Below are 26,635 nucleotides of genomic sequence, written 5' to 3' on the forward strand. Positions count from 1 at the left end.
CCAGCTATGCTTGCCTCTTTGCTGGCTAAATAGTACAGTCCATGTTTCTAGCCTTCCCCAGTAATACTCCCCAACGCTTCCTCCGTGACACTGACAACTGCATTGCTGCTTCTTCATGCACCCATGCTGAGCTCGACAATTTCATCAACTTTGCCTCTAATTTCCACCTAGCCCTTAAGTTCACTTGGTCTACTACTGATAATTCCTTTCCCTTCCCTGTTTCCACCTCTGGAGGCAAACTGTTGAACGACATCTTTTATAAACCTACTGATTCCCATTGTTATCTTGATTATACCTCATCCTAACCGTGTCCAGTAAAAATGCTATTCCCTTTTCTCAGTTCCTTCATCTCCACATCTGTTCTCAGGATGCAGCTTTCCTTTCTACAACATCAGAGATGAATTCCTTCTTCAGAGCGGGGTTTCCCTTAGAGTAATACAAGCAGAGAAATACAGCACAGAAACCTAGTCCATGCCAAAACCATTTAAACTGCCTACTCCCATCGACCTGCACCAGGACTATAGCCTCTATACCCCTACCATCCTTGCACCTATCCAAACTTCACTTAAACATTGAAATTGAGCTTGCATGTGCCACTTGTGCTAGCAGCTCATTCCACCACCTTATGACCCTCTGAGTGAAGAAGTTTCCCCTCATGCTGCGCTTAAAACTGTTCACCTTTCACCCTTAACCCGTGATCTCTAGTTGTAGTCCAACCAACCTCAGTGAGAAAAGCCTTCTTGCATTTACCCTATCTATACCCTTCATAATTTAGTATACCTTTATCAAATCTACTCTCAGTCTTCGAGGCTCTATGGAATAAAGTCCTAACCTATTCAATCTTTCCTTATAACTCAGGACTTCCAGACCTGGCAAAATCCTTGTATGTTTTCACTGTACTCTTTCAATCTTATTTACATCTTTCCTGTAAGTAGGTGACCAAAACTGCACACAATACTCCAAATTAGGGCTCATCAATGTCTTATACAACTTCAAGAGAACATCTTATCTCCTGTACTCAATACTTTGATTTACAAAGGCCAATGCATCAAAAGATTTCTTTACGACATCATCTAGCTGTGACACCACTTTCAATGAATTATGCACCTGTACTGTTAGATCCCTTTGTTCTACTGCACTCCTCGGTCTCCTACTGTTCACTGTGTAAGGCCTACCCTGGTTGGTCCAACTGATGTACCACACCTCACACTTGTCTGCACTGAATTCCACCTGCCATTTTTCAACCCCTTTTTCCAGCTGATTCAGACCATCTGCAAGCCATGATAGCCTTCCTCACTATCCACTACATCCACAAACCTGGTGTTATCCACAAATTTGCTGATCCAGATTCCTCCACCAATGATGCTGCTCTTATCCACATCTCCTCCATTTCCCAAACATCTGTGCTCACCCCATCTTCCCACCACCAATTCCAATTCTCATTCCAAAATGTCAGTCCATGGTCTCCTCTCCATCATCAGGGTAGAGGAGGAACACCTTATATTCCATTTGGGTAGCCTCCAAATGAAGGGCATGGATATTGACTCCCCCTTCCCTTAAAAATACCCCCCACCATTCCTCTTGCTTCTTCTCACCTGCATATCTCCTCTACTTGATGTTCCCCCCCATTCCCATCGTCTCCTCCTCCTCCTTTCCTTTCTCCTTTAGTCCATTTTCCTCTATCATCAGATTCCTTCCTCTACAGTCCTTTATCTTTCCCACTCACCTGGCTTCACCTGTCACCTTTTAGCTAACCTCCTTCCTCTCCACACTGTTTTATTCTGATGTCTTCCCCCTTCCTTTCCAGTCCTGCAGAAGAGTCCTGGCCCGAAATGTCAACAGTTCATTTCCTTAGATGATGCCTGGCCTGGTGTTCCTCCAGTATTTTATGTGATTTCCAGCACCTGCAGACTTTCTCTTGTTTACATCTTTTTATTGTTTCATTGGGAATGTATTATATTTTGTATCTAATGTACTCTTACTTGTTCTCAGACTCTTGTACAAGAGGATCTTTTGCATCTACTCTTCTTAAAACTTCTTTCACATTCTCTTCCAGCCATGCCATGATTCCTGCGTCTTTCCAGAGCATCCAATTTCTTCCAACAAAGAGTGTTACCAACTGCTTCAGTGCACTTGGTTGCCTGAAGGGGTGTGGAAGGAGCATGTGAAAAAGAGGACCACACAAAAATGTGGGTACTGATAAGTACTGCCACGTGAAGATTATTAACAACCTTGATGAAATCATTGCCTCTAAAGTTTTAATACATCTTCCCCAAAGGAAGGTTCCACAATCTAAATTTACTGGTTCTCAATGCCTCACATTAGCAGTGAAAATATGGTTTGAGAATGGGCCAGTTACACCAAATGTGGCTTATATCAAATGTGTGTACTACAGCTATTTGAAAAATAGAGTATTTTAATTATTTTTATTCTGGCTTGACAAGTTTGAGATGATGTACAACATACACATTCAGACAGTATTTACATAAGAGGATTCAGTGTGCAACATATGCAAGTTAAACTTTCTTTGTTAAACTCTTGGATAAAAGCATTTCAAGTCATTACGAATTATACAGTAAACCTTTGGCACACTTGGGACCTTGGTAGTGCTGGACTAACAGATTTATTATCTGATTTTATCACAAACTTTCAATTCACTTAAAAAGCAGTTACACAGTAACATGTTAGTGAACTGGAAAGTTTCAAGGGAGTGTGGTGAATGGAAATGGGGCCCTGGTGAGTGTACAGGGAACAATGGAACTGGGGATCTAGTTAGTGGGGATTTCAAACATTAGCTTGATTACAAATCATCAGTATTTCTGAATGGTTGGACAGTGGATTATCAGAGTTTAACTGTATACAGAAATGTACATTCAGTGGGCCACATTATTAGGTGCATCTTTCTAGTAATGGGTATGACCCCCTCCCTCTGCCCCCGCAGGACAGACTGAATTTTTCATGGCATGGATTCAACAAAGCCCTGGAAATATTCCTTAGAAATTCCAGTCCATGTTGACATGATAGCCAGACACAGCTGCTGTACATTTGTCAGCTACACATTAATGCTGCGAACATTCCGTCCCACAACATCCTGAAGGTACTCAATTGGATTGAGATCTGGTAACTGTGGAGGCTACTGAATTGCACTAAACTCATCGTCATGTTTGTGGAATCAGCTTGAGATGACGCGTGTCAAAAAAATCATTCTCTGCAAGATTATACCACCAGCCTGAACTATCCACACAAGGCAGGATGGATCCACGGATTATCACCAAATTCCGCCCTACTACCTTTATGTCACAGCAGAAATTAAGATACATCAGGCCAATCTTCAATGTCCAGTTAAGAGGAACCTGTGTCAACTGTCGCCTCAGTTTCTTGTTCTTAGCTGACAGGAGTGGAAGCTGGTGTGGTCTTCTGCTGCTGTAACCCATCGACTCTGACTCCCAATGTTCAATGTGACTTGCGTTCAGAGATGCTCTTTTGCAGACCACTGTAGTTACTTCTGGTTATTTGAGTTATTGACACCTTTCGATCAGCTTGAACCAATCTGGCCATTCCCCGCTGACTTTTCTCATTAACAAGACATTTTCACCCACAGACCTGTTGCCACTGGCTGTTTTTTTGTATTTCATATCATTCTCTGTAAAATGTAGAAGGCTGTTGTGTGTGGAACTTCCCGGAGATCAGCAGTTTCTGAGATACTCAAACCACCCTGCATGGCACCTACAGTCATTCAACACTCAAAGTCACTTAGATCACATTTCTTACCCATTCTCATGTTTTGTCTGATCATCTTGATCACGTCTGCATGCTTTTATGCACTGCATTGCTACCATGATAGGCTGATTAGATATTTGCATTAATAAGGTGTACAGGTGTACCTAATAATGTGGCCACTGAAAGTGCACCAACATCACTGGCTTTGTAATGTAAATTTGTTTTTCTCCCCAGGATAAATACCTTGTTTGTACGTCAAATCCAAAAAATCTATGAGCCAGCACAGCCTGGTCTGGCTGCACACTGCACTTCTCCAGTAACGGCATCAGTACTGGAAGTGAAAGTAAAGAATGTGTTACATACAGTATACATTTTAGACATGATGTTATTCTCTATAAGGAAGATGGTTTTACACACACTTACAGAAATGGCAAACAGTTAAATAAATATGAAATGGTTGTTTTTGCTGTTGTGACTATTAAGTGCAAAGAGAGTAGATTAAACAATACTACTGGTCTTTAACATGATAAATGCCAGTGATCTTTAGTACCTGCTCAGTGCCAACGGTCTTTAGTTCCTGGTCTGCTCAATGCCAAAGGACTTTGGCGTCTGTTCTGTGATTCATGGAGATCATGGCACCCTCATTTTACTTTATCTCCACATCCTTTGATTCCCTTAATATATAGAAATCTACTAATTTTAGTTGAGAATGAATTTAGACCTGGGTAAGGAATTGCAAAGATTCACTGCCCTCGTTAAAGTATGAACGATGGTTCTGGACAATCCAACCAGGTAACACATCATTACCTAATCCACACTGTCAAGTACAGCAAAAATGTTGTATGTTTAATTAAGACCCTCTCTCGTTCTTCTAAGTACCTTAGAATTTGTGACTCCAGTTTGCTTAACATCTCATCATAGGACCATATCCCATCAATCAATCTAGTGAATCTTCATCATGTTTATTGTTCCTTAGGTAGGGAAACAGGGCAGCAAGATAGCATAACAGTTAATGCAACATCTTACAGTGCCAGTGATCGGGGTTGAACTTCCACTGATGTCTGTAAGGAGTTTGTACGTTCTCCCCATGACCACGTGTTTCTTCTGGTGTTCCAGTTTCCATGGACAATCCAAAGGTGTACAGGTAAGGGTTGGTAAGACGTTAGAGCTGGAAAAGTGGCGACTCTTACATACTGCCCCCAGTACATCCCCGGACTGTTCTGGTCAGTGATGCAAATGACACATTTCACTGTATATTTCCATGTACATCTGACAAATAAAGCTAATCTCTAATTTCTAAAGCCTCTACACAATCTATTAGATGCTATCTCACCGAAGTCCTATATACTTGAATTAAGACTTCTTTCCTCTTGCAAAATTCCCTTGCAATAAAGGCCAACATATCATTTGTCTTTCCAATAACTTGCTATACATTTTGTTAACTTTCAGTGTTCCATCTATAATGGCATTAAGGTTCTTCTGAATATCAACATCTTTGGCTTCTAAAAGATTTGATCATCACATTCTAATTCATGTGAAAAATCTGCTTTTTCAGTAAGTTAAAGAGTCCCGAAGGCAGCTGACTGCTGTACCCAGCACTGGCACGGCAACTCCTGTGATGCTGCTGACACCAAACTGTATCGACTTTTGTCGTTCCTTTGGACCTGTCATCAGCATGGAGAGGGGGGTCCCACTGCATGGGCAACAGACGGATCTCCATATCAACTCTGCCCTGGCTTACGTCCTGAAGAGGCCACTCCCCAGTGATTACCAGAGGCGCAGTACCTATGGTCGACCATGACCAACAGAGGACACACACACACCCTCCTTTAATAACGCAAACAATAATAAACATAAACTAAGGCTTCCCTTTAGAAATTGTCAGAAGAAATTACTTGCAGAAATTGATCACTAAATTGGTATCAGGTCAAACATTGTTTTAATTAAAATATTTTGGATTTTATTCAACTGAACATCAGTTCTATTAATGGAGTATGAAATATCAATGAATGTCAAATTTTCACATGTTCATCGTTTTAAATCTAGTCCCTAGTGAGCATTCCATTAGATTCAGCAATTCTGTATCTGTGTGTGTGAGGTCCACTCATCTTGTTCCATCCTGCCTACTTCATTGCAAGAACCCTTGAAGTAGTTATACATTACAGTTCTAAAGTTCATTTGTGCTTTAATTCTGAAATGTCAATGGTAATTGCATAATAAGGTGGCAGATACAGAACAGACATTTTCCCCATTAGAATTGCAAATTGGTAAAATTGTACAGCACCGAAACTTCAGCCCACCTTGTCCACATTGACTGTGAATATCAGTGTACGCTCCCTCACCTCTCCAGCCTCCATGTCTTCCCTCTCTGCAGACTAACAACGAGAACTATTCATTTAGGGTCTTTCTGTGTGCCCTGCCTCATTGATTACACCTTGGTACCTCACTGTCTTGCTCTTTCCTTAGCTAGCCTCTTGCTCCTTATTAATGTAAAAAAATGTTTTAGTGCTCTCCTTGATCCTACTTGCTGAAGTCACTTAATGGTGATGCTTTATTCTCCTATTTTTTCTTAGCAATTAGCAATGAAAACAATCTGAAGTTTAGTCAACTCAGGGTGTAATCAGATGATTGGGAACAGAAGCAAAGTCCCAGAACAGGTCTCCAGGACTTTTTTTTAGGTGGGTGGAAGAAAATAGCCAATTTATTTCCCCCAAACTCATATTCACATTTATAAAATGCATATGATAATAAAGAAAATACCAACTTACTAACTTCCATCAAACAAAATTCACTTTCATCCTGCCTTTCTATGAATACTGAGCTCTGTACAAACAAACAATAGATATTTTCACTCCAAATCATTCTGCTCACCACTTAAAATAACAAGTGTTGAAGACTGGCATGCATAATGCCTGTAATTTGTCATGTCTTCCTTTAAAACAAAGACAAGATAAAGAAAGATTTCATTGCTAAGCAAATCCTCTGTTGAAGTATTAAGGCTACTTACCACTTGGAAACACAATGAGAGCCTTTTGCATCAGATGCTTAGCTCGTTCCAGCTTTTGAGCAGACTCCATGTCTGAAAGATCTTCCTGTTGACTAAGATGATAATAGGCCAGTGGAATGGAGAATGCAAAATTTGGAAGCTGAGACAGATTCAAATGGAACTGAAAGACAGCAGAAAGAAATAAGAGATTACTACTAATACTAAGGTTATTATACTTTTTCTGTAGTCACTAGGCCTCAATGCTGATCAGTTGTTTTAATTAGGACAATGCTCATGTTCTTCCAATCCGAAAGCACTACGTACATCAGTACATTAGAACAAACAATGCTTTAAGCTTCCGTTGTTATAAAACATTGTTATACAGTATATGCAAGTTAATTAAGCTGCAACACATGACTTATATCTGTACTTATCTGTTGGTACAAAATTAAGTTCAAGCATTCAACTTGTTCTGTTTAGTATCTTTCTGCTCTGCTCAAGTGCCTTGTTTCTAAATGGAGCAAGAGTTCTGCAAAGCATTCTTACCTGACAAATAAACTCTTCCTGGGCTTCCAACCAGGTACAGGTATCAATTTTAACTGATGTCACGATGACCAACTCTGCCGTCTTCATCATTGAAACACCAATTAAAATTGATACCTGGCTGGAAGCTGAAAATAGTTTATCTGTCATTTATGCCGGGAAAACACTAGATACTTTTTCATTCTTTTCTGAGTTAAGGATAGGATGCAACAGCTAGGTATAAAAAGTTACCCATTATTCACAACCATCATAATAGGAAGTACGTGGAAGAGGATGCAAAGGAGATGTATCAGGAAGCTGCCTGGATTGGAGAGCATGTTTATGAGGAAAGGTTGAGCAAACTAAGGCTTTTGTCCTTGGAGCAAAGGAGGATGAGGTGACTTGATGGATAGATAGATAAATAGATCACAAAGGAATTCAGTGTCACAGTAGCATTACAAGCGCACAAATATACAAATATTATAAGTTAGAAAGAATAAAAAAAAAGTTGCCTCAAACAACCTAACAGGAGGATCACTTCCCCAGCTATAGGTTGACTCATTATAGAGCCTAATGGCCGAGGGTAAGAATGACCTCATATTGTGCTCCTTGGAGCAGCACAGTTGTCTTAGTCTGTTACTAAAAGTGCTACTCTGTTCAGCCAAGGTAGCATGCAGAGGGTGAGAAACATTGTCCAGAATTGCCAGGATTTTCCATTGAGTTCTTTGTTCTACCACAACCCCCAATGTGTCCAGTTTGATTTCTTTCTAATCAGTTTATTGAGCCTGTTGGCATCACCCGTGTTGATGCCATTGCCTCAGCACCACACCACACTGAAGATTGTACTGGCTACAACAGGCTGGTAGAACATATGAAGGAGAGGCCTGCATACTGCAGAGGACCTCAGTCTCCTCAGAAAGAGGCAACTCTGGCCCTTCTTGTACGCAGCCTCTGTGTTGGCGCTCCACTCAAATCTATCATCCAGGTGTACCCCCAGGTAGTTGTAGGTCCTCACCATCAGTATTAACAGGAAGCAGTGCAAGCTTAGTCTTCCTAAAGTCCATCACCATCTCTGTCTTTCTTATGTTGAACTGCAGGGGTGGTTTAGCTTGCACCATGTGACGAAGTCCTTCACCAGGACCCTGTATTCATCCTCCCATCCTCCTTTTATACACACAACTATTGCTGAGTCATCACAGAGAATTTCTGCAGATGACATGACTCAGCGTTGTATCTAAAGTCCGTTTACAGGGTAAATGGGAAGGGAACCAATATAGTCCGCTGTGAAGCTTATAGCCATGTCTGACACACAGCTCTGAAGCCACACACGTTGTGATTTGCCAGTCAGGTAGTCCATTATCCAGGATACAATGGAAGAGTCAGCCTGCCCTGAACAGAGCTTTTCCTTCAGCAATGAGGACTGTATGGCATTAAAAGCATCTGAGAAATCAAAAAAACATGGTCCTCACAGTGCTGTCCTGCTTATCAGACAGACAGACATACTTTATTGATCCCGAGGGAAATTGGGTTTCGTTACAGCCGCACCAACCAAGAATAGTGAAAAAATATAGCAATATAAAAACCATAAATAATTAAATAATAAGTTAATCATCCCAAGTGGAAATAAGTCCAGGACTAGCCTATTGGCTCAGGGTGTCTGACACTCCAAGGGAGAAGCTGTAAAGTTTGATGGCCACAGGTAGGAATGACTTCCTATGACTCTCAGTGTTACATCTCAGTGGAATGAGTCTCTGGCTAAATGTACTCCTGTGCCTAACCAGTATATAATGGAGTGGATTGGAGTCACTGTCCAAGATGGCATGCAACTTGGACAGCATCCTCTTTTCAGACACCACCGTCAGAGAGTCCAGTTCCACCCCCACAACATCACTGGCCTTACGAATGAGTTTGTTGATTCTGTTGGTGTCTGCTACCCTCGGCCTGCTGCCCCAGCACAGAACAGCAAACATGATAGCACTGGCCACCACAGCCTCGTAGAACATCCTCAGCATCGTCCGGCAGATGTTAAAGGACCTCAGTCTCCTCATGAAATAGAGACGGCTCTGACCCTTCTTGTAGACAGCCTCCGTGTTCTTTGACCAGTCCAGTTTATTGTCCATTCGTATCCCCAGGTATTTGTAATCCTCCGCTCTGTCCCCACTGACCCCTTGGATGGAAACAGGGGTCACTGGTGCCTTAGCCCTCCTCAGGTCCACCACCAGCTCCTTAGTCTTTTTCACATTAAGCTGCAGATGATTCTGCTCGCACCATGTGACAAAGTTACATATCCACATGGGAGAAGGCTCTATACACACGTTAGATGTCAGCATCGTCGACTCCAACATGCTCCTGGCAGGCAAACTGCAGGGCACTGAGGGCTGTTCTGGCCAGAGGTTGGAAGAGAGCCAGGACCAGCCTCTCTAGGGTCTTCATGATGTGTGAGGTCAGGGCCACTGGACGGTAGTCATGTGGACAATAGAGGTGTACAAGATAATAAGAGGCACAGATCAAGTGGACAGCCAGACTTCTATCCAGGGTGGGAATGGCTAATTTGAGGGAGCATAACTTTAAAGTGATGGGAGGAAAGTATAGGGAGGATGTCAAGGCAAGTTTTTAGGAATAGTGGGTGCATGGAACGTGCTGCCAGGGATGGTGAGAGAGGCAGACTTTTTGGGGATATCTTACCTAGACACATAGGCCTCTATTTTTTATGATCTATGTGGGAGGGAAGGGTTAAATTGAGCTTAAAGTAGGTTAAAAGGTTAGCAATACATCGTGGGCTGAAGGGCCTGGTCTGTCCTGTAATGTTCTATGCTCATGCTAACTAGGGAGTGAAAAGTAATGCTGTGTGAAGGTGGAATATCATCTGCAATACTCCAAGTATTCAAAATTCTGCCAATGCTCACATCCTGGCAACTAACCAACAGGGCTGTGTAGCATCCACAGAATTGCACTTAAGCACAGTCAATCTCTTGGTCAGACATAGGGTAAGGGTAGTTCAGTGAAATAAAAGTTAAAACAGTTTGCCAAACCACTCCAGTTTCATAACCTGATTTTTATTATTTCTAATATACCAAATTTGTAACAAGCAAATGAACTGTGAAAAATTCTCACCTCCCACTCCTCATAGAGCCGAATGAGGAAAGCATACTCTCGCGCCCGCAATGCTAGTACATCGATCATCAACAGAGCACATAGTGGATCTCTCTCAGGGTCCAGACTACGGAAACGGGTATTGTGAATTAGACTTTATTCTGATTCAGTGCAACATACTGAAGCCATAATTCCTGGTAATTGTTCATAAGTAGAGCACATTAATGTTTCCCAGCATTGTACTCATTCATTTAAATCACAACAGATTGACTTATTATGTGACAATTAAAGTTAATTTGCTTCCCAGTTTGATGCCATTGAACAGAATTTAGTACTGCAGAATAAAATGATTACGGTAGACTAGTAATTCTGTAGACTTTTATATTTGCTCTATCCTAAAATAAACTTAAGAGTATCCTTTCTCTCAATTAATATTTCATCTTGAAAAGGACTACAAAGTTATCACAGGGCACACAAATCAACAAATGGCTCAGGATTCCTACCTGCGGATAAGTTTACAAAACTCCAGTGCTGTGCGAGGACAGCCTCTTTTCTCTAAAAACATCATATGCTTGTATAGTGCAAGGAAGAACGACCTATATAGGTATAGAGAGGGGACAATCTGTATTAAACTGGGAGCTCAGAGTGACCTAGAGAATTGAACTGTAAAGCAGTCATGCAGCAACAAAACCTGCTGGAGGAAAACAGCAATTATTCATAACGGAGGTGATCACATTGAGAACACTAATTATAGTTCACTAAATTGGAAGAATTGCATATAAAATGCTGCTTAATTTAGAATAGTGGTTCCCAAACTTTTTTTTTAGGTTACTGCCCCTTCCTTGGCTCCATGACCACATCCCCAGTGCCTCCTCTCCCTTTCTGGCCATTACATAAAATTTACAGAGAATTTTGATTAACGATGCACAGTGAAAGAAAATAGCAAATGAATATTCAAAGCAGTGATAAATAATTGCAAAAGTTATTCAAATACATTTAAAGCTACAAATAAAATTATTTCTTAATTTAACGATAATAAAACAATTTTCATTAACAATCTTAGTGCATACATCTCACTGTTCACTACTTCATCACATTTTCACCTTTCAGTAAGATGGATGGGCTTGGTGCAGCTTCTCAATATCAGGCTGTATGTCACTCAGAAGCAGTCTCAGATCCCCATGTTCAGTAATACAGGCTGTTTCATTGCTATGAAAGAAGGTCACTACACTGAAACTGCACTCCAGTAAATATGATGTTGGAAAGGCAAAAAAAGAATATCTTTGCCTTTTTCCACAGTGCAGAAGTGTTCAGAAATTTCTTTTTGCAACCAAAAGACTTGATATGATTTTCTTTAACTTCATCTTCAGCTCAAAACTATTTTGTAGTGAAATCAGTTGCTTTTCTATCCTTCCTGTTAATTCCTCACTGAAAGTGTTCAGGAATGACTGAAATTTGGATTGAGAGAAGATCCTGAAATCTCTGACATGACTTTATGCAGCTCACCCAGTGGGCACAGCGCAGTTAAAGGTCACATGATATTCTTTCTCCTCCAACTCAAAGAGGTTCAGAAATTGGAAAAGGTCATGACAGCCAATATTCCACTTAAATAACTTGGGCAGAAAAGTGGAGACAACTGATTTGACTGATAAGATTCACATAATTTCCTTGTAATTGAAGACTGATTTCAAAAAACTTTGTTAACAATTCTAACAAATAAGCAATACCGTACCTAATACTCCTGAGTTGTCTACTGAATGAAACATTCAAGTCTAAAAAAATTCTATCAGTTTCAAAAAGCGCATAAAAGCATCTCAGGCAGTTTCCTTTTGAGAGCCATCTCTGTGTAACAGCAAGTGTTCAAACTGTTCATCCTTCTTGATACACAGCTCTTGAAGTAGCCAAAAATTGAGAGCATGGGACTTAATTTAATTTATGGCTGTGATAACAGTATTTAATGATTTGTGCAGCCAATCACTTACATTTATTTGTAACAAGATGTCATCTGCGAATTACAAGGTAAAGGACAAATACTTTAGTTATAGCTTTTTTCAAGAAAGTAATAACCCCATGGAGTCCTGTCATTGATGGTGCCCCATCTGCTGCACAACAAGAATGTTGGTGAGCAAAATGTATTTCTCCTTGAAAAATTGTACAACAACCCAAAATATTGACTCCTCTTTCGTATCTGCTTCTAGTCCCTTTGCAAATAACAACTCTTGAACCATGCTTTCATCTTTGATGAAGTGAACATAACCAAGAAGCAAAGATTCCTTGCAAAGTCGACTCATACAACTGCAGAATGAATTCTGTTGACCTAAGTATGTTGCACAATGTGTCTTCCATATTCTCAGACAATTCATCTATTTGCCTTTGAAAAGAGGTGTCGCTGAGTGGAATTACTTTAATTATGATCTGGTGACTTGTGCAAAACTGTACCCAGAACCTCCTTTACTGCTGGCAGAATCCGTTCTTCTCCAACTGTATGGGGCTTACCAGAATTAGCAATGACATGTTGCATTAAGCACATAGACCATCACAGTTTTCTTGTGAAGTTCTGGCAAACATATTTTGGTGTTCCTGAAAGTTTTCACAAAATGACTGAAAATAAGCCAAGCTTTTGTTTGTTTTGCCAAGTGTTCAAGGAGACAGAACGGTTTCACGGCCTCACTTAAAAAAGCTTTTCACATAACCGCTTGGTGCTGGTATAAATCCATATTTCAGATACTCCACACCAAACTGTCTACACTTCTTTTTCATTTGATCTGTTTCTGCCATCTTCGTTACGGATTAATGATCATAGTCAATCGCCTATTGTTTAATGCCAACCCAAGAGCTGCGACCAATAAAGGGAAAAGTTATGATGTCATCATAGCTCAGGCAAAACTTGACTTACTATCTGAAGGTACATGAAGTGGGACAGCGATAGCTTAGTTGGGTAATAGACTAGAGAAATGCAGTTAAGACCATTCGAAATGGTAGATTATTCTATTTCATTGAACACCTTACCCTAAATTGACAGGAAATGCATCACAGTGTGATTAGAGTACGAGAATAACATTAGCTAACACTGTACTACAATGGTGAATGGCAATAATGCAAGGGACAGGCCTGGAAATAACACAATTTCTTCATGAGATGTTTCCTCGTGAGATGTTAAATACAAAAGTATTACATTGTTTTTCAACAATTATAACACGCTTTGAGCAAAGTTAAAGAGAATAGTGGGTTAGTGAGAAATGAGGCAATTACATGATCGTTGTAATCAATTACAAGGCATTGAACATCAACTCCTCATTATAAACCGCTAATAATAAATAACTCCTTTCTTAAATTAAGTCTGTAATCCTCAGCCTCCCCCTTTACAACCAAGCAGTCCCCACTACCCCCCGGGGTGATGATATTGCCCACTCTGCTCTAGACGGATCAACCACCTGATACTTTGATTCAGTTTCAGTTTTGTTTATCACATGTACATTGAAGCATACAGTAAAATATGTATTTTGCATTTTCAACCAACACACCCAAGGATGGGTTACCACATATTCCAGTCACAACACGGCATGCCACAATGTCCAGCACAACACAAGCAGCAACAAAACAAGAGAACAGCAGCAGCAAAACAAGACCCTTACCCACCACAAAAATTTACAGATTAAATGTAATGTGTGAGCAAGAATCATACATACCTATTTTCAGCTCGTCGATAATCCAATCGGCTATTTCCACTGGTCAAGCTAAATGAAGGGTGAAATGCACTTTCAAAACAGTAAAGTGCTTTTTCTAAATTAAGGAGAGAGATAGAAGGAAAACTTGATAAAACATCTCAGCTTTTCAAATATAGAATTAGAATCAGATTTATTATCACCGGTATGTGACGTGAAATTTGTTAACTTAGTAGCAGCAGTTCAATGCAATACATAATCTAGCAGAGAGAGAAAAAAATAATATATAAAATAAAGCAGAACAATAAATGAACAAGTAAATCAATTACATATATTGAATAGTTTTTTAAAAATGTGCAAAAACAGAAATACTGTATATTAAAAAAGTGTAGGGTCCAAACCTTCAATGTTCATTTAGGAATCGAATGGCAGAGAGAAAGCTGTTCCTGAGTCACTGATTGTGTGCCTTCAGGCTTCTCTACCTTCTGCCTGATGGTAACAGTGAGAAAAGGGTATGCCTTGGGTGCTGGAGGTCCTTAATAATGGATGCTGCCGTTCTGAGACACCGCTCCCTAAAGATGTCCTGGGTACTTTGTAGGCTAGTGCCCAAGATGGAGCTGACTAGATTTACAACCTTCTGCAGCTTCTTTCAGTCCTGTACAGTAGCCCCTCCATACCAGGCAGTGATGCAGCCTGTCAGAATGCTCTCCAAGGTACAACTATAGAAGTTTATGAGTGTATTTGTTGACATGCCAAATCTCTTCAAACTTCTAATAATGCATAGCCACTGTCTTGCCTTCTTTATGACTACATTTTTATGTTGGGACCAGGTTAGATCCTCAGCGATCTTGACACTGAGGAACCTGAAGCTGCTCACTCTCACCACTTCTGATCCCTCTATGAGGATTGGTATGTGATCCTCCATCTTACCCTTTCTGAAGTCCACAATTAGCTCTTTCATCTTAGTGACGTTGAGTGCCAGGTTGTTGCTATGGCACCACTCCACTAATTGGCATATCTCACTCCTGTACACCCTCTCATCACCATCTGAGATTCTATCAACAATAGTTGTATCGCCAACAAATTTGCAGATGGTATTTGAGCTATGCCTAGCCCCACAGTCATGTGTATACAGAGTCAGGTGTGGGCTTAGCACACACCCGAGGTTGATTGTCAGCAAGGAGGATACGTTATCACCAATCCACACAGACTGTGGTCTTCAGGTTAGGAAGTCGAGGGAGGTACAGAGGCTCGGGTTCTGTTAACTTCTTGATCAGGATTGTAGAAAACCATTGAGATTGCGTCTGCCATTGACCTATTGTGGTGATAGGCAAACTGCAATGGGTCCAGGTCCTTGCCGAGGCAGGAGTTCAGTCTAGTCATAACCAACATCTCAGAGCAATTCATCGCTGTCGATGTGAGTGCTACCAGGCGACAGTCATTAAAGCAGCCCACATTATTCTTCTTAGGCACTGGTATAATTGTTGCCTTTTTGAAGCAAGTGGCAACTTCTGCCTGTAGCTGTGAGAAGTTGAAAATGTCCTTGAATACTCACACTAGTTAGTTGGCACAGGTTTTCAGAGACTTACCAGGTATTCCATCAGGACCTTCTGCCTTGCAAGGGTTCACTCTCTTTAAAGACATTGGCCTCTGAGACAGAGATCACAGGGTCATCAAGTGCAGCAGGGATGTCCACAGCTGTAGTTGCGTTCTCCCTTTCAAAGCGTGCATAAAAGGTGTTGAGTTCATCTGGTAGTGAATTATCACTGCCATTCATACCATTGGGTTTCACTTTGTAGGAAGTAACGTTTTGCAGACACTGCCAGAGTTGCCGTGCATCTGATATCACCTCCAACCTCATTCAAAATGGTCTCTTCGCCCTTGAAACAGCCCTCCACAAATCATACCTGGTTTTCTGGTACAGGCTTAACTTACCAGACTTGAATGCCACAGATCTAGCCTTCAGCAGATGACTTACCTCCTGGTTCATCCACGGTTTTCGGTTTGGGAATGTACAGCAAGTCTTTGTAGGCACACACTCATCCACACAGGTTTTAATGAAGTAGGTAACAACTGCAGCATACTCATCCAGATTCAAAGATGAATCCCTGAATACAGTCCAGTCCACTGACTCAAAGCAGTCCTGCAGGCGCTCCTGTGCTTCCCTTGTCCAAACCTTCTTGTTCCTCACTGCTGGTGCTTCAGTCTCTGCCTATACTCAGGGAGTAGAAGTACAGCTCGATGATCAGACTTACCGAAGTGGGGGCGCGGAATAGCATGGTAGGCATTGTTGATGGTGGTGTAGCAATGGTCCAGTGTTTTGTATCTTCTGGTACAGCAAATGATCTGTTGATGGTAATTGCTTAGTGATTTTTTTCAGACTGGCCTTGTTAAAATCTCCCAAAACAATGGTGAAGGCGTAAGGGTGCACTGTTTAGTGCATGTTGATCCCATTGTTCAGATCATCTAAAGCCTGCTTGACATTGGCCTGTGGTGGAATATAAACTGCTATCAGAATGACCCGAGAGAACTCTCGTGGTAGGTAAAAAAGACGAGATTTTACTGCTAGATATTCCAGATCTGGTGAGCAGAATTGGGAGAGCACTGATATATTTGTGCACCAAGAAGAGTTGATCATGAGGCATACTCCTACACCTCTGCTTGAGAGACTCTATAGATCTATCCTGACTATGTATAGTAAACATGTCGATCTGAGTCTCTGCATCTGATACGGAAGGGGTTAAACAGGATTCCATGAAACAAAGGACACATGCGGTCCCAATGTCCCTCTGATTCAGCACCCTGGCTCTGAGATCATCGGTTTTATTCACCAGAGACTGCACGTTCACTAGCAAGATAGTCGGTATAGGGAGTTTAAAACCCCATTTCCTTAAACACACTTGTAATTCTTTTCCGCGCCCACGCTTTTTCCGAGGTTTTCTCCGTGGGCCTTAGATCATCTGGACAATGGTAATACATGTCAGGCTACTGTTTGTTGATTATAGTTCAGCATTCTACACAATCATACCTTCAGTTCTAATCACCAATTCCAAAACCTGGGCCTCTGTACCTCCCTCTGCAACTGGATTCTTAACTTCCTCAATGGGAGACCAGTCAATGCGGATTGGAAATAACATCTCCTCTTTTCAGACAATCAACACTGGTGCACCTCAAGGATGCGTGTTTAGCCCACTGTACTACTCTCTCTACACCCACGACTATATGGATTGGTACAGCTCTAATGCCATCTACAAATTTGCCAAATGACACAGCTACTGTTGGCAGAATTTCAGATGGTGATGAGGTGGTGTACAGGAGCGAGACAGATCAGCTGGTTTGATTGTGGACTTCAGGAAGTGGAAATCAAGGAAACACACACCAGTCCTCGTCAAGGGATCAGCAGATTCAAGTTCCTAGATGTCAACATCTCCGAAGATCTAGCCTGGGTCCAACATATTGATGTAATTACAAAGGAGACACATCGGTGGTTATATTTCATTAGAGGTTTGAGGAAACTTGGTATGTCATCAAAGACACTTGCAAATTTCTACAGATGTTCCGCGGAGAGCATTCACCACTTGATATAGAACAGGATTGGAAGAGGCTACAGAAAGTTGTAAACAAACTCCATCATGGTCACTAGCCACTGCAGCATTAAACACAGCTTCAGACAGCAAAGTCTCAAAAAGGTGGCATTCATCATTAAGGACCCCCATCACCTATAAGATGCCTTCTCATGGCTACCACCAAGGACGAGATACAGCAACCAGAAGACACACACTCAATATTTCAGGAATAGCTTCTTCCCCTGCCAGAGTTCCGAATGGACAAAGAATCTATGAAAAACACATCACTTTTTTTCCTATGCTCTGTTTTTGCACTGCTTATTTATTTTTAATATTTACTTCCTATTGTAATTTATAGTTTTGTTATGTATTGCAATGTACTGCAGCTGCAAAACAAATTTCAAGACATACTGTATGCCAGTGATATCAAAACTGATTCTGATTCACATACGCTTTAAACAATTATTACATTAATTTATTAAAGAAAAGCAACTTTAGTCATTTGAATTTGCCATTTGTAATGATCAATTACAGCTTAAAACATCAAAACTTCCAATAATTTGAGAAGAAATAAACTTATCCAAGTTACTTCATATGCAGCAAAGTTATTCCCTATTATTTATAACATTACAAAATTTAGAAGACAATTAATCTAATAAACCAAAAGGCAGGAAGTATATTTGAAATTCAAAAAAGCAACTAGCTCCAATTCCACTTTAAACTGAAAATGCTAAGGAAAGAAATGATTCTGAGAAACAGTCTGAGATAGGTTCTTGATACTGCAGGTCAGACTCAAGTGCTGGGTCACAATTTGTTGGAAAAATAGGAAAAAGCACTGATGATGGTGAAGAACTAAATATTTCAATGGATATGCACTGACTGATTACTGCTCTATTTAGAAATTGTACAGGGATTCTTACCTATTAAGTCACGTGCCATTTCATGATCCTCTTGCATCTGACATATGTCACTCAATTGCAATAATGAGTCAATATGATGTGGGTTGACCTGGAGCAGAACCTTGAGTCGGGGAGAGTAAATCAAGGTGATTAAATATATTGATAAAGGTTTGCAACTTCTATTTATAAGAATTCCATGGTATAAAATGCCATTGCTAATGATAATTTGGGTTTAGTGGTGAATCCAGCTCATGTCCATTTTAATGAATGTCATACATCGCGAACAAAGAACAGGGATGTAAGATGTAGGAAAAGAATGAAAGATACTCAAATCTTTGCAATTTTAAAGGTTTATAGATCTCATTCTAAAATAAACGAACACACAATATGGGCCTACATGAAATAGGTAAAATTATAAAGGTCTTATTGATTAGATACTTCTACTAATTCAGCGTGGACTAGATGGCTGAGAGGCCTGTTTCTATGCCTTGCCAGAACTATGTGCATAACATAAAGATATTTTGACTAGAAGAACTTCAGATTTACAAAACAATCTATTTACAAAATACTACTGCATAATTTGCTTTAAAAATGAATGGATACATGAACAACTTAGTCCACATAAAGGATGCTTTTGATTTGTTATCACCCAACAATGCTGAGTTGCAAATACATCAGTAACTAGTTTCAAAACTAAGTTAATTACCATCAGTTTTCCATTCTTACATTGAACAAGCAACCTAATTGGCATGTAATTAACTTTTTACTAGTCATTTCACAACCTACCAAAATGTTATTTGGATCCATAGAATTGACGGCATCTAAGAACTTGAACTGAGTCTGCTGATAATCATGGCTGTGTTCGAAGGTGAAATATTGGGCTCCTCCCTTTGTCTCCAACAATTGCATAGAAATTCCTGTACGTTGCAAAGCAAAAGTTGAATACCAACTTAGGAAGCCAAAGATAATAGTAAAACAACATAAATTACGATGCATTTCATATGTTGTTAAAATAAAGCCTTTTGTGTATGGGATGTAAAGAAGAGAGGAAGGATTAACCAAACATAAAGTACTGGCCAGGTTTTGTAGGTGTGTCAACATTAAAACCATCAATGTTGCTTTTATTATTTAATGGAAGTGATAGAAACTCTAGAATTTCATTGTATTCTTGCCATTACATGGGAATCCTGAAGTTACTGATGGAATTTTCACACATTCTATTTTTTTAATTTTGTAATATAATGTACAGCAATCAATACAGAATTCAACAAGCAAGAATTCATAATGTCTAATAATTAGTAATGGAAATAAGCTAACTAAAGATTTTGCTCTAGGTCGAAGAAGATGCAATGAGATTTTCCCCATAGAAAGTAAAGACTCTAATGTCAGAATTGTTGCAAGCGACCTAGATAACTTGTTAATTTACAAAGTCATTACAAAAGATTTTATCATGAGTTACTGTATTTAAAATATTTTTGAAATATGGTATCTAAATCTCTTAATGGGTTTTTAGGCTTTTTAAAAAATGTCTTTTAAAGTTCATGACCCAAACATTCTGAACCTTTGTGATTTTGTTGGAGGGTCCTGATTCATCTCATATGATGTTATTTCGATGGCCACAGAAAGCATGGTATTAAAGAACCCAAACAGAAACATCTTCCATTGTTAAGCCTAGTTGATACAGGAAAGATCACGGTAATGTTTTACATTAAAGTCAGCAGCAAATGCTACTAACCAGGAAATCTTGCATTATCCTGAATCGTGCTGAGTTTCCTCCCCAACCCCCTATAGTGTCTATTGCACGTTACTGTTTTAACATTCCCTTGCTGAATTAGCTCAAAACAATGCTGCATTATGATAGCATTGGAGCAATTAAACCATACACTTTTTAATGAGTTATTAGGCATATATACTCACCTGTTTTAACAAACCGTGGCCAACCATCTTTCACTGTTGTGAGCCATGTACTCCTGTGTAGTTGGCGATGCCGCTGCCTTAATCTGATATAAAAAGTTTAAAACAAACATGAGAAAATCTGCAGATGCTGGAAATCCAAAGAAACACACACAAAATGTGCTGGAGGAACACAGCAGGCAAGGCAACATCTATAGAGAAGAGTAAACAGTCCATAGGTGCTGCCTGGCCTGCCGAGTTCCTCCAGCATTTTGTGTGTGCTGCCCTAAAAAGTTTAAAAGCTCAATTGAAAAAATAAGTGCAGAAAGCTTCAAGTTTTGGAGAACTCTTAGACAAATAGTACAGAGTCTCTAAGATAACTTACGCGGAACCCAAAACTTCAATTTTGCCATATATCTGAATTACTCAAAGGTACATGGAGTAGACCATAAATATTACTTCAATGGGTAAAGTATGGTTATATCTTACACTGCCACAACTAGATGATGGCCATCAGTTAGCTGAAAATACTTATCTAATCCACGAGCTAACCTTTGTTCTCCAAGCACTGCTCGGGCCCCAAAATATCTCTTCAGTTCAGTCTCTGGATTCAGATTCCTAAAACAAATTTAAAAACTTAATAAAAATAACACCAGGTTAGAAATATTTATGAGTTCAGAATACTGTAGGTGCTTACTGATCAATAATTTATAAAAAGTTTAATTTAGGAAAATTTCACATTGAAATAGTTTATGAATATGATGATAGAAAATAATCTGTCTGAGTACTAGTTTGAAGATAAATATAACAGTTCAAATAGTGAGGTATGTTTGATAAAGTGATCTGAGAAAGTGCATGATGTCCTATTGTAAACTTCTCACTGTACTGCATGGCAGTGCTAACTTAGATTTGTGCTCAATCTCCACAAATGCCAAACCTTGAATCCAAAATTCCATACAAGTATGCCTGAATTAACCTATAACCAAATTTAATGAAATAATCTGACCATCAGCAGTAATTTTATTAAGAGACATGGTAAGACAAAACTTAATGCTTCTAATCTATCAAAATGTTAGCAGATGAAAATTAAGCCTACAGACCTCATAGATAAAATGTGCTTTCATTTCTTACCTATGCTCAACACACAACAGTGGTCTTGTTTCTGCACTAACACTGCGAGTTCGGTAATGGAAATCGTTGGGCCCCTGAATTTCTTGCAGAATGCTATCAATGTCATCAGCAGCACTTTCCTGAGAAACAGATCAAAGACTTTTATAAGTATGCATATTCTGGTCAACAAAACTTTAAAAAAGTGAACAGAAAGGAGGACCATTCAGATCTGGCACCTCATTGTAGATAACTAGGATCGGAATAGATTAATTTTGACCAAATAAGAAGTTGTCTCCATCCTTTTGATGAAACACTTAGTAAGATTTTACAGAAATTGGTTACTTGTAATAACAGAATTGTAGTACAGGTTTCTTACCTGGGTATTAGGACCACTATTCCGGCTTTTCTTTTTCTTTTTTTTCCGTTTTGATTTGTTGGTGGAGTTTGGCTAGGAACCAAAAAAAAAACTTTCTTGAAAAATATGATCCATCTCATACAACTCAGGAATTCAGCCATTTAAATAGCAAAAGGGATGGGTTCAAATATATTTATAACATAATACAAATATTTGCAAGGAAATAAAATGCATTTGCAATTCCCACCTCTTTCTAGATGGGAATTACTAGATCAATGACCTGGCTGGGCTAATTATATTGCAGGATATCAGAACAATGTACTAAAATATACATAAGCATCCATCAGCTACAATTAAAATTGCAAAAATGAAAACAGAGAAAGAGCATTTTGATTTTATGTACCATAAAAAGTGAATCCAATTATATTTAAGCTATTTTGCAGTAAGAGCTGTGCTTCTACAAAGGTGAATACAATATAATCCCTACACTTCCATAAGAAGTCACAAATAAAGAGCAAAACACACATCCACAATAAATATATTAAATTGTAGCACAATTCAATGCAAGAATTTACCTGTGAGGCATCAGGTTTATTTTCTAATTGATCAGTTTTGTCTAGTTCTTTATTCTCTTCTGTAGCTTCAGTTTGATCATCTACCTCAGGCAAAGTGTCCTCGACCGTCAAGTTTATATTATTTGGTTCTTCTGTTGAATGTTCCTCAAAAGCTTCATCTTGCTCAACATCAATTTCACTAAGCTACAGAAATAAAAACTGAAAATTTAATTCAAGAGCTATGTTGATCCTCCCATTCCAAGTATATGGTATATTGATGATTTCCACTTTCATATTTAAATGATAAATACATTTCTAAGTGCAAGACCTTCATTTGCTACATTCATGGTCACTGGGTTTGATGGGCCAGGATCACACAGTTCACTCTGCAACTTTAAGCCACTTCCCACACGAGCCAAACAGCAGCCAAGTCCTCTTACTGCGTTATTTCTCTTAAGGTCCTGAATTTTAATGCAGTTGCTCACAATGTACTGTAGGCTTCAATTAGTAACAAACTAAGTTGATGGAATGTAAACCGAGTATTCAGGAACAGATTACAAAGTCAGATGAATGTATTCCTGATTGTATCAACCCAAAGTTAGCATTTCGATTTATTTATAGGAACAAACTGAAATAAGCCTCCAAATATAGAATGGCATGGCAACAACAAGAGTTGGCTAACCATGTCCATAATTAGACTTTAATAATTATTAATGATACAAATATTATGAAATTAATTTGGGCTTTTTTGACATCCTGTTTGTCAGAAATAGGTTAATTCAGTATTTGTTTCAGGTAGCGACTTTTTAATAAACTGCTAGCAACCCTATTCCAAATTTATTCTCCAGGTATTTTCAGTTAGTGGTAAGTAATCTTGAAACAATGCTCCAAGCAAAGACCAACATATAACATAAATAAAGCCTCTTATTATCTTAAAAACAAATTTCACAATCTGAGAGAGGAAATTGTTCATCATCTCAGTCTTAAATAGATGTCCTTTGTTTTTGAGGTGATATCCTCACTCATCTATTCTGGTAAATAGCTGAAGAAATGTATTCTTCTACACTTCAAAAGAAATAGAGCCATCTTGCTCAGTCTTTCCTCATGGTGCCATAGCTGGTAGACCTGCTGCTTCAGAGTTCTGCTACTGTCTGAATGAATGGAATCTGCATCTCCACCCCCCCCCCCCCCCCCACCACCAGCAAGTGTGTGGGCTTTCATCTAACAACCTGTAGGCCTCTGAGGTGGCCACTGTAAAAATGACTCTAGTGTATAGGTGAGTGGTAGAATCTTTGGGGTGGTAGTGGGAACAGTTGTTAGGGATGGAAGAGAGTAAAATAGAATTAACAAAGGACTAGGGTAAATGGGTTCCTGATAGTTGGCATTGATTGAGAGCACCAAGGGACCTCTAAAACCATAACTCCTTCATCCCAGGAATGAAAATAGTACTTCAACTGCATATACTGCCTCCTAGTTTAGCATTTTAATTTTTGTCCTGTTTAAATCTCCTCCAGACATGTTCATTGCCTTCTTTCAGCAACATGACCACTTACACCATTCATTCTGCTGACACGGACCTCCCCTTTATTCTCCCCACCTCAAAATTGATTTATTTTTACTTGATACCTTTTTTGAGTTATGATGAATGATCTTCAAACCAAAAATCTATTTCTCTCTCCTGAATGCTCCGTCATTTTCTGCTCTTATTTCAGATTTCCAGCAACTGCAGTTTTTCCACTTGTTATCTGCCTGTAACCTCATGGTCCAGCAATCTCTCTCAGTTCAATGAGGAAGGCAAGAGGGCATGTTTGGGGCAATTGGAAGTGTCGTGAATAATGAAGTGCCAACAATATGTTGTCATTTGCACTAAGCGATCCTAGACCGAGCAGACATACACCACAGTAGCATAGGGGTTAGTGTGATGTTATTACAGCTCAGGGCATCGGAGTTTAGAGTTCAGTCCCAGCATCCTCAGTAAGGAATCTCTGTACATCCTCCCTGTGGAATGCATGCCCCCCCTCCACGTTTCCTCCCACAGCCCAAATGCATGCAGGGTAGCTTCACTGGCCATTGTAAACTGTCCCGTGATCAGGTTAGGGTTAAATTGGGGCTGCTGGGCAGTGTGGCTGGAAGGGCCAGGGTCTATTCCGAGTCGCATCTCTAAGTAAATAAACAGACTGCAGCCTTATCCAGCCCGAAATGGTGGCCTATTAAAGTACTGATGAGAGGAGTACCCAGTAACATTCCCATCCTCAGTGCTGGCGGAGCTCAACATGACAGACACGGCTGCGAGTATTTGCAATTGTGGTCAGCACCGCATGGATGATCTTCGCAGCTTCTCCCAAGGTCCACATCATCAGAGAATTCACGCTTCAGCCAATTCGATTCACATCACATGACATCACGAATGCGACATGAGTATTTCAAACAGCAAAATTCACGGGACGAGATGACAAAGCAGCTATATCAGTGCAGCTTTTCATTCCAGATCCAGTTGCACCTCAGATGGAATTGAATTGATCAAGTTGTTCCACTTACAACACCGGTACTGACTGAACAATATGGAAAGCTAACCAGATACGTCCTACCCAGATAAAGCACAGGGCAAATCCAATTTGGCTAATTACCACTGTATCAGTCTCGAACACTCACTTATGAGGTGGCATTTTCTCACATATGACCTACACACAAATTCCCAGTTTGGCTTTAACCTGCATTAACGGACTCCAAATCCATTCACAATTGGTCCAAACATGAACGAAAATAAGTGAATTCCAGAAATGAGACATAACTGACCTTGAAATCCAATCAATCTTTGGCCGAGTGTTGCGTCAGTAAGTCCTGGTAAAACGCAAGTCCTCACCCTTGCACCCTGAGAATCAATATTGACCAGGAATTTCAACTGGACAGTGACATGAAAATCGTAGCAGCTCAAAGAGTGGATGTCCCATAAATGGATGATTCGCCTCTCGAGTCTCAAAGCTTTATCACTATAAACTACAATTCTCAAGAAGACAGCACTACACAGAAGAAACGGGTCCATTTAACTAATACCCCAACAATAACTTCTCTTCCCCGTTCTAGCCCCCCGTAATTCCGATCACTCACCGCTCGGTACAAGTCGCCAGCCGCCGCTTTCTGCTTCTTTTTCCGCCGCTGTTTACGGAACGGTGCGTGCTCCAGCGGCAGCTCCTCTTCCTCCTCCCCCCGCTCCACGGGGAGACTCAGCGGCTCCTGTACCCGTTCTCCGCGCAACTTCCGCAGGCTCCGGGAAGACATCGTGCCGTGCCGGGGCTCGTCGAGCTGCCGGTGTCCCTGGGCTTAGAAGAGCCTCGACCCGGACCGTAGGCTGGGGCAACAGATTGGGTCTACGCCATCTTCCCTTCGCGGCTCGTCAGCGGCGACGGTGGCCGCGAAGTCCCGTTCGACGGGTGGAGAAACTCGATACGCCCCGGAGCGGCGGCGACGGTGGCCGCGAAGTCCCGTTCGACGGGTGGAGAAACTCGATACGCCCCGGAGCGGCGGCGACGGTGGCCGCGAAGTCCCGTTCGACGGGTGGAGAAACTCGATACGCCCCGGAGCGGCGGCGACGGTGGCCGCGAAGTCCCGTTCGACGGGTGGAGAAACTCGATACGCCCCGGAGCGGCGGCGACGGTGGCCGCGAAGTCCCGTTCGACGGGTGGAGAAACTCGATACGCCCCGGAGCGGCGGCGACGGTGGCCGCGAAGTCCCGTTCGACGGGTGGAGAAACTCGATACGCCCCGGAGCGGCGGCGACGGTGGCCGCGAAGTCCCGTCTGAATATTTCCACATTTTTTTCTTTTTACTTCACGAAAACAATTGTGCAAAATGACGTTTTGATATAGATGAAGTTCTGGTCAGGTTTGTGAATTATCTCTACAGTTTCTGTTCCCTCAGCTTTAGTTTCCCGTCATCTTTTTGAAAACTTACAACGCCAAAACGCAAAACTAATAGTTTCATGGAGTCATGGAAATTGGTCCATGCCGACAAAGATTCCCGTTAAAGACATTTGTCATGTTTGGCCGCTAAACCGTTCATATCATGTACAAGTATCTCTTCAAAAATTGTTGTTGTATCTGCCTCAAGCAGCTCATTCCGGGTACTTCCTTGTGAGTTTAGGCAGATTCCCACCCCCACACAAAATCAGAATCAGCAAATTGGTTCAATGTCCATTCGGAAATCGGGTGGCAAAGGGGAAGAAGCTGTTCTTGAATCACTGAGTGTTTGCCTTCAGGCTTCTGTATCGCCTTCC

The 26,635-nt window shown here is 40.6% G+C and overlaps 1 protein-coding gene across 1 annotated transcript in view; it reads right to left on the minus strand.

The window, feature by feature from the left end:
• The window catches only part of tcf25 (transcription factor 25 (basic helix-loop-helix)), a 42,367-nt gene extending 16,463 nt beyond the window's left edge, over positions 1-25,904 (minus strand). Inside the window, exons 1-14 of the mRNA XM_059993031.1 lie at positions 25,472-25,904; positions 22,385-22,567; positions 21,831-21,902; positions 21,476-21,594; positions 20,897-20,962; positions 20,369-20,451; positions 19,238-19,368; positions 18,473-18,572; positions 14,011-14,104; positions 10,825-10,917; positions 10,343-10,448; positions 6,728-6,887; positions 3,964-4,051; positions 1,983-2,141 (exon numbers count right to left, since the gene is read on the minus strand). Coding sequence (XP_059849014.1) covers positions 1,983-2,141; positions 3,964-4,051; positions 6,728-6,887; positions 10,343-10,448; positions 10,825-10,917; positions 14,011-14,104; positions 18,473-18,572; positions 19,238-19,368; positions 20,369-20,451; positions 20,897-20,962; positions 21,476-21,594; positions 21,831-21,902; positions 22,385-22,567; positions 25,472-25,642 — 1,625 coding nt within the window. The 5' untranslated portion in view covers positions 25,643-25,904. The remainder of the gene's footprint in view (positions 1-1,982; positions 2,142-3,963; positions 4,052-6,727; positions 6,888-10,342; positions 10,449-10,824; positions 10,918-14,010; positions 14,105-18,472; positions 18,573-19,237; positions 19,369-20,368; positions 20,452-20,896; positions 20,963-21,475; positions 21,595-21,830; positions 21,903-22,384; positions 22,568-25,471) is intronic.
• Between the last annotated feature and the right edge of the window lie 731 nt (positions 25,905-26,635).

This window comes from Hypanus sabinus, chromosome 17 (assembly GCF_030144855.1).
Source record: "Hypanus sabinus isolate sHypSab1 chromosome 17, sHypSab1.hap1, whole genome shotgun sequence".
Lineage (NCBI taxonomy): Eukaryota > Metazoa > Chordata > Chondrichthyes > Myliobatiformes > Dasyatidae > Hypanus > Hypanus sabinus.